General features: G+C 45.4%; 2 protein-coding genes across 2 annotated transcripts; both read right to left on the bottom strand.

Annotated features, from left to right (window-relative positions):
- Window positions 1–613: 613 nt before the first annotated feature.
- Window positions 614–4,350, bottom strand: rrad (Ras-related associated with diabetes). Its single transcript, XM_052062543.1, has 5 exons — window positions 4,057–4,350; window positions 3,542–3,941; window positions 2,690–2,763; window positions 2,392–2,596; window positions 614–1,080 (listed from the first exon to the last, which is right to left on the bottom strand). Exons 1-5 carry the CDS (start codon window positions 4,294–4,296, stop codon window positions 803–805), a joined length of 1,197 nt encoding a protein of 398 aa, XP_051918503.1. The 5' UTR covers window positions 4,297–4,350; the 3' UTR covers window positions 614–802.
- A 1,718-nt stretch (window positions 4,351–6,068) lies between these two features.
- LOC127598966 (ATP synthase F(0) complex subunit C3, mitochondrial-like) lies at window positions 6,069–8,048 on the bottom strand. Its single transcript, XM_052062588.1, has 5 exons — window positions 7,895–8,048; window positions 7,522–7,613; window positions 6,998–7,069; window positions 6,527–6,726; window positions 6,069–6,415 (listed from the first exon to the last, which is right to left on the bottom strand). Exons 2-5 carry the CDS (start codon window positions 7,558–7,560, stop codon window positions 6,301–6,303), a joined length of 426 nt encoding a protein of 141 aa, XP_051918548.1. The 5' UTR covers window positions 7,561–7,613; window positions 7,895–8,048; the 3' UTR covers window positions 6,069–6,300.
- Between the last annotated feature and the right edge of the window lie 258 nt (window positions 8,049–8,306).

Raw genomic sequence — 8,306 nt, 5'->3', positions numbered from 1 at the left:
AAAATCCAAAATATTAATTTTTGAGCATAATGAGATGTAACGCATGTTGCATTCAGCATATCCTTCGCGGTAGAATTTCCGCACGAGTGGCTGCCTTCCGGCAAAATCGGAACGGCCATTTTCGCAATCCGTTAAGGAAAAGAGAGGCCCGGGTGGGTTTTTTTTTAACCCATGCTGATCAGATAAGATAAGATAAAGGATATCTTATCTTATCTTATCTTAAGATTGGCCTTGAGAAGGCCCGGGTGAGTTTCTCAACCCATGCTGATCAGATAAGATAAGATAAGATAAGATAAGATGAGATATCTTTTATCTTTTATCAACCCATGCTGATCAGATAAGATAAGATAAAAGATAAAAGATATCTTATCTTATCTTATCTTATCTGATCTCATCATCCGTTAAGGAAAAGAGAGGCCCGGGTGGGTTTCTCAACCCATGCTGATCAGATAAGATAAGATAAGATAAGATATCTTTGATCTTTTATCTTATCTTATCTTATCTTATCTTATCTTATAAGATAAGATAAGATAAGATATCTTTTATCTTTTATCTTAACGGATGATGAGATTTTTGGATATGCTAAGCCTCATGCACGTGAACACCATCGACATGATATGACAAGTCTTCTTTTAATCAAGACTTAGCTTTTGGTGTCTTGGAAAAAAAAAATATCGAAAATATATTTCTGTACAGCTCAATTAGTCCGTTTGAGTTAGTGTTCAAATAAAAAAAAAAAAAAAACACACACAGCGTTGGGTCTTCAGAGGCCAAAGAAAAGTCCACGTGTCCAATTTGGTTCTCAGAGAACCGTGAGGTCGTGGCAGGATTTGGACTTCTGCCTGAAAGCCATCTTCTTGTTCTTGCGCGCAACGATGCGGCCCAGGAATCTTTTGGCTTTCTTGCCGATGCTCTCCCTGCGCCTGCAGTTGGCCATGCGTCGAGCGTTCTCCTCTTTGCTGTCCTTCCTCAGGCGGATTTGCCGCACGATGCCCTCGAAGAGGTCCTGCACGTTGTGGTGGAGGGAGGCCGACGTCTCGATGAACTTGCAGTCAAACACCACCGCGCAAGCGCTTCCCTCTGGAATAAGAACGGAGGGGGAAAACATGACTTCCTTGAGAAGATAAACATTGAGTCCCATGACAAGAAGGAGACGAGTTTCTATTAGCGGCGGTGGTTTTGTAACTTTTCTTTTAAGTGTAAACATGGCCATGGCTTTAAATGGAACCATCTGTCTAAACCCCGCAATGCAATTGTGCAGTGAGATTTGATCATACGGCTCAAAGGATTCACAGGGACTGGAAAAAAATATATACAAAAATTATATATATACTAGGCGGCCCGGTAGTCCAGTGGTTAGCACGTCGGCTTCACAGTGCAGGGGTACCGGGTTCGATTCCAGCTCCGGCCTCCCTGTGTGGAGTTTGCATGTTCTCCCCCGGCCTGCGTGGGTTTTCTCCGGGTGCTCCGGTTTCCTCCCACATTCCAAAAACATGCGTGGCAGGCTGGTTGAACACTCTAAATTGTCCCTAGGTGTGAGTGTGAGTGCGAATGGTTGTTCGTTTCTGTGTGCCCTGCGATTGGCTGGCGACCGATTCAGGGTGTCCCCCGCCTACTGCCCGAAGACAGCTGGGGTAGGCTCCAGCACCCCCCGCGACCCTAGTGAGGATCAAGCGGCTCGGAAGATGAATGAATGAATATATATATACTGGGCGGCCCGGTAGTCCAGTGGTTAGCACGTTGGCTTCACAGTGCAGAGGTCACTAGGGTCGCGGGGGGTGCTGGAGCCTATCCCAGCTGTCTTCGGGCAGTAGGCGGGGGACACCCTGAATCGGTTGCCAGCCAATTGCAGGGCACACAGAAACGAACAACCATTCGCGCTCACACTCACACCTAGGGACAATTTAGAGTGTTCAATCAGCCTGCCACGCATGTTTTTGGAATGTGGGAGGAAACCGGAGCACCCGGAGAAAACCCACGCAGGCCCGGGGAGAACATGCAAACTCCACACAGGGAGGCCGGAGCTGGAATCGAACCCGGTACCTCTGCACTGTGAAGCCCACGTGCGAACCATTGGACTACCGGGCCGCCCTATTACAGATACAGTGCACCACAAATAGGTGGATAACTAGTTTTGAAAGCAGAAATCAAAAATAATGGTTGCCGTTGATGTAATAACATCATGCTTGCGGCAATATCTCCATGGAATGATAAATTGCATATGACAATTTTACATTTTGGTTCAGAATTTAGCAAACATCATTGAAAAGTTGACATGCTTGATTTGCTCTCACGGGCCAAACAAAACGATACGCTGGGCCAGATCTGGCCCCCGGGCCTCGACTTTGACACCCTATCCGTTTTGCTCTCGGGTTAATGTTAGCGACTCACCATCGACTGAGACTTCTCTGGACCTCACCAGGTCACTCTTATTGCCCACGAGGATGATGGGAATATCTTCAGACTGTCTGGCCCTGCGCAGCTGAATCCGCAGCTCCGACGCCTTCTCGAAGCTGGATTTGTCCGTCACCGAGTACACGATGATGTAGGCGTCGCCCATCCTCATGCACTGCTCCTTGAGCCACTGGCTGTTGTCCTTCATCGTGGAAAACAAAGTTGCACTTTTCAGCCTTACACGTTGGCGATGGATATGAATTTGTGATCGGGGTGGAATTTTCATGAACCTCACCTGTTCCCACATGTCATAGAGCACAATGGCTGATTCTTCTTCATCCACCACAATACATCTGTCATAAGTGTTTCCTGAAAAAGAGGAGAAATCATGTGTTAGACCAGCTGGTTGTGTATGGGCTGTCATTCGACAACTCATTTTTGCTGGTTTGTTGTCCACTACTGTCATATATTTGTGACATCTGAGTGCAGCTCTGGTGCCTGGCTGCAGATGGAAATAGCAATAAATCGATAAGTGTCCACTATTGCGTGCAGAAATAAGAAACCAATCCATCAGAGCAAATTTGCCATCACGCACTCGCACGATTGATAGATGCCTCTAGGCGGCCATTTTCTCTATCGCTTGTCTTGTTTAAAGGAGAGCGAGGAGTTGATTTCAGCTGAAAGGCAGCGGCCAATCAGACGGGGCATATTGGGGGAAAAATTGAGAACTATTTTTTTTTTAAAACCAATTTTCTTTTTATGCAAATGTTCCAATTGATAAAATGATCGCTCGTTGAATTATTTTTTTGAACTCTGATACTATACAACAAAATTAACTGCACCCCCCCCCCCAACCCCCTGTTCTGTCAAAAGACAAAACCTTAAATCACACTTTCACTAAAGTGTAAGCTGCACCCACACTCCCTGCAACCAGTACAACTTGTATCTATCGGAAAGTGTAATCTGTCTTTAAATGGATATGGGCTCTTTCTCATGTCACAAATCCAAAGCAAAAATGAAGAACAGCAGCGGTACGACTAAACGCTGGATTGGTCAGTATATGAAGTGACCTCTGGTGAGGTCAAAGGGCACAATAAACACGCTGTGGAATGGATGGTGAGTCATCCTCCGCGCCGCCATCATTTACCTGCTTCATCGCAGTCGTGACCAGCATCCTCAACTCCGCCAAAGACGCGCGCCAGGCTCGACTTGCCCACGCCGTGCTCCCCGAGGAGAACCACCTTGTGCACCTGCGAGTCGGTCTCACTGCCAGTGGAAATGACCGAGTCGGAGGAATCGGAGGCGCAGCTGCCCCGGTGTTGGTCGCTCTGGGAGTGCGAGGTGCAGCGCAGCAGCTTGGACAGCTCCTCGCTTTGTCCGTTCGCGTGGACGGCGGTGGTGGCGCGCAGGTCCCTGTCGTCCACGGGCATGCTTCTCCGGTGCAGGTGGGTCATGTTCACGGGGAAGGGGGTGCTACATCTCCTCTTGTCCATGCTCCGCAATTTGTCGCTCTTGTTCAAAGTCATTGCTCTCAATACACCGAGGACCTGTAGACACACGGACCGAGTCTTATTGGAGTCATCCGCTACGTTTGCACAAGCGTCGAAATTGTATCTCATATTAAAAACAGCGACACTAAAAAAAGTGTATCAAATCACTTACGAGGTGGTGCCAATAAATCCGACGGCGTCTAGGTCGAGTAATCCTGCTGTTGTGTCTTTCTCTCAGTGGCCACCGCTCACTGCATTTATACAGAAGCGAGTGTGACGTCAGAGGGAATCGCTGCCCATGCTTATTATAGTGGTGCGTCATGGCAGCATCACAGAGCGGAGGGGGGCGGGGTGGGGGGGGGGTGACTGGAAGAGCGGAGGAATTTCCCTTCCGACAAGCCAAATGGAGCATCCAACTCCTACGAGGGTATTTGCGAGAGGGAAAGCCCACTAAAAGCAAGAGGATATAAATATTTAATTCGCGGGGTACATTTGCGAGAGGCCGAGCGGCATCTCCTCGCATCGAAAGATCCATAAAACATCCACGCGCACCGTCAGCGCATGTACAATGACAACAAAATCGGAGCTTTATTGGCTCTGGTCGAGAATAGAATGACTGTGCAACGTATACCCGAAGACAGCGGCAAATCGTAACATCTGCCGTTTTTTTTTTTTGCCAAATGTTACGTCAGGCCGGCGAGTCTCATTCCATCGCAACGACAACGACGTTAGGTACAGCGGCATAAAATACTGCAATCAAAAGACTATATCTTCCCAAAAAAATATCAATGAGTTTAGATCGACACTAACAGCTGTATGAACACATTCGTTTATTGCGTGAGGAGGGTCAAAATCTGTTCATCAGTAATCCAAGACGAGTGCAATTCCTGGCGATGCCAAGAAAAAGCGGGCATCGTGAAATCGAAGACATAACATTTGAGGGAGCTCCATTTGGTTTACCGCACGTCTTGGCCAGTAAGATACGCCATCGTTTTCTACAACTAACATCAGAGCACTGAGCGGTGGATGGAGAATAGCTTGCTATCGTGGGTGAGCCGTTGCCTCCCTCTTGTGGAAGCATGGTGCACTACAGGAGACTTTTTTTTTAAACACAATGGAATTAAGTGAGAATAATAGAGCACATCTCGAACTAATTTAAATGTAGATTTTTGGTGAAGATAGATCACGCACACAGCAAAGAAGATAGCAGCTACACTGTATAATCAGATTCACCCCGCGTTGCTGCCATGACCTACCATAAACTGATAAGTAAGTTTATGGTAGATACGTTTTTCAGAAGGAGCGAAGGCCAATCTAGAATTACACTGACATTAAAACCCTTCTTTCCCTCAGTGCTTCTCAATTATTTTCTATTCCGCCGCTCCAACAAGAAGAAAACAATTCGTGCCCCTTCCATCACTCTCTGTCGCCACGACAATTATCATTTATCGATAAAAATGGTTATAAGAACACGTCTGCATTAGAGTGTATCCTTATTAGCATTAAAAAAAGAAAAAAGAATGAAGTATCGTTCTCTTTACAGCAAAGAATAACTTCATTGACATTGTGAAAAGAAAAGATTTTAAATGCATCAATTAGCTTGAAAAAAAAATTACTGAGTTAGAATCCGAACCCTACACATGCTTTGTCAGTCATATCTCGGTTTTAGAACTTCTCTGTTCTCCAACAAATCGGTTTCAGACCACAAAATTCCTCTGATTACGACCGAAAACCGGTTTCGCCCAAATTATGCAAACCCGAAAACGCCACTTGACTCCTCTCGCCTTCCTCACATGAGAAAGTGACGCGTCCTCGTGTAGCGTAGCGTTCATTGTGAGCAGACGTGCATCTTGTGATTTACGCAAATCTCACTGTTTTTACGTTATTTCTGCTTAGTGTATTCGCCCCTAATCAAAAAACATTTTTGGATTTCGAACAAATCGCTTTTCGACCAGCCTCCAGGAACGGATTATTGTCGAAAACCGAGGTATGACTTTCTTTTGTGTCATTCTTTGTCTCTCTCCGCCTTAGTTTTCATCTAGTCTCTTGAGGGTTTATTTAATGCACTTAGTATTGCCTGCTCGTTGAACCCCCCCCCCCTAAAAACTACAGGATTTCCAAGTTGAGGGTGACATCTATTCTCAGTTCTTGAAATTTCTCACAACACAGCAATTAAAATGCCCACACAGAGTTAACAGATTCTTTTATGAGATATTTAACAAAAAAAAATTTGACTAAATATACAATGTAATAGCAAACACCATTACAAACGGTTGCTTTGCCAATTGCTCACAATAATTACAGCCAATGAGGACTAAGCACCATGATTGTGTTCTTGTACCATTACTGGAAGTGCAGACTGCTCATTCTTGGTAACATTGCGACACGTCCCCGGTTGTAAATTGCTTAAAATGGGTTACATGGCAAACAGAATGAGAAACGCAACCATCAGACAGAAGAGACCCATGGCTTCGGAAAGAGCAAAGCCCAGGATGGCGTAGGAGAACAGCTGCTGCTTCAGAGAAGGGTTTCTGCCGAAAAAAAAGTAAACAGCATTCGTGTATGAAGGATAAGGGGGGGGGGGGGGGGAAAGCATCCCGCGTTTTTATTTACACACCAACCTACAAATGAAGACGGTTTACCTGGCATAGCCAATAATGAGGCTACCGAACACTGTCCCAATCCCGGCTCCAGATCCCGCCACTCCCACAGTGGCAGCTCCAGCTCCAATGAACTTGGCAGCAGTGTCGATGTCACGGCTCACCGTGCTGGTCTGAAATCCACGCAGTGCCACCTGCTGCTGGGAAGCGACGTTTCCCCGGGGTAGGAGGAGTGCGGCGGTCTTGAAGATAATAGATAATAAGATAAGATAAATGTAAAGCTTTCAAAAATACAAAACTAGTGTCATTTGTGTTGGCTAAAATCCATTCTTATCCTGTTAGCTTTTCCATAATTCGAAGACACGCACGCACACACGCACACAATGTTATGTTGTTACCAGGGTTCAGTCTTGGAAATTACACCAATGCTGTTACATTGAATTTTGTACACCAAATTCCATCTGATAGACATGACATGAACACAACAAACTTTCCGTATTGGCTGCTGCTCACCTCTGCCCTCTTGGCATCTGACACTACAGCTGCTGACAGTGGCCTGTACAGAGCCTGGGATCCTGCACGGACCTACATAAAGGGGGAGAGAGAATGGTATGGTTTATTAAATTAGTGTCAAAGTAAAATCATGACTCATCTAATAGAAGCCTTCATAATTGTCTATACATTAAACCCGAGTTGCGCAACAAGTCTGACTAAAGTAGTGACGTGCACGTGAATTTTAGTGATGACTGATCAGGGTTTTCGGGTCTGAAGTGATGTAAATATGTTTTTTCTTCCATAAAACGTTTTAGACTCCCCATTTTAAAAATCAAATACGCCCCCTTGAGCAAAAATGTTTGCCGAAATTTGTTTTGATAGCTGGTCAGTCTTCCTCGTCCATTTTTGCCAAGGGTCATTGACAGACCCTAGCAAGTTGTTAGAGCAAGTGCTAAATACATCAAACTAATGGATTGGCTCCCAAAAAAATGCCACATTCACGCGTACAGGTTGTCATTCCCATCCACTTTGTCGAGTCTCACCAGAGAGGGCATTGAGACGAATTTAGCACAGGCATACATCACGACAGGACGTCCTCGTCGGGTCAAGCACTGGAGCCGGAGGTGATTAAGATCTGCGCAAAGACAAACGAAATCCATTGAAAACATCTCAAGGTGCACATTCTTGGGACGGCGAAGGTAACTTGCAACGGGATATGAATATAAGTGCAGAGCGGCCACACACGAGTAAGGTCAGCGTAGGGTGCAATCGGAAAGGTGTGGCTGCCAACAAACAAGCTAGTGGAACACAACTGAACAATGTCGCTTGTTTGAAATTAATACATAGCGCAGAGGCGACACGTACTTTTTAAAGAGTAATATAAAACGCGGTGTGACAGGAGAGATTAGCCCTTACCAGTGACGAGTGGAGGTCGAAAGCACGAGAGGACTGCACATGCGCAATGTCCCTGTGTTGGGTTGACTTCCGGTTTGTGAGCGTGTGCGCGTGTTTAATACAGTAATTCTTTATTTAATAATCTGTCAATAGTATCAAAATACACGCAACCAATAATAATAATAATAATTAATACAAATAATAATAAAAATAACTAATAATAACAAAAAGCCATATTATCTACTTTCGGTGTTATTGGCGTTCTCTTGCGTGTGCGCATGCGTGTCAACAAGCCCTCTTCAGGAAGCGGTTGACAACCCATTGAGAAACCACAAGTGAATATCACGGCAGGTTGAGCGCATGCAACTTTAGCCACCATCTTGAACCGGGAATTTCCTGTTTTTGGCTCAAATAAAATCATCATAAAACATCG

The sequence above is a fragment of the Hippocampus zosterae genome, chromosome 4, assembly GCF_025434085.1.
Source record: "Hippocampus zosterae strain Florida chromosome 4, ASM2543408v3, whole genome shotgun sequence".
NCBI classification, from domain to species: domain Eukaryota; kingdom Metazoa; phylum Chordata; class Actinopteri; order Syngnathiformes; family Syngnathidae; genus Hippocampus; species Hippocampus zosterae.
The sequence above is the reverse complement of the archived record's forward strand: the minus strand, read 5'-3'. Positions and strand labels throughout refer to the sequence as shown.

What these genes read in the sequence shown, in the direction of transcription:
- rrad (XM_052062543.1), bottom strand. Translation starts at nt 4,296, where the DNA reads ATGCTCCATTTGGCTTGTCGGAAGGGAAATTCCTCCGCTCTTCCAGTC. An exon ending in GGATTTATTGGCACCACCTC is followed by an intron (nt 3,942 to 4,056) that starts GTAAGTGATTTG and finishes GTGTGTCTACAG; the next exon opens with GTCCTCGGTGTATTGAGAGC. An exon ending in TCACGACTGCGATGAAGCAG is followed by an intron (nt 2,764 to 3,541) that starts GTAAATGATGGC and finishes CCTCTTTTTCAG; the next exon opens with GAAACACTTATGACAGATGT.
- LOC127598966 (XM_052062588.1), bottom strand. Translation starts at nt 7,560, where the DNA reads ATGTATGCCTGTGCTAAATTCGTCTCAATGCCCTCTCTG. An exon ending in CAGATGCCAAGAGGGCAGAG is followed by an intron (nt 6,727 to 6,997) that starts GTGAGCAGCAGC and finishes ATTATCTTCAAG; the next exon opens with ACCGCCGCACTCCTCCTACC. An exon ending in CTCATTATTGGCTATGCCAG is followed by an intron (nt 6,416 to 6,526) that starts GTAAACCGTCTT and finishes TTTTTTCGGCAG; the next exon opens with AAACCCTTCTCTGAAGCAGC.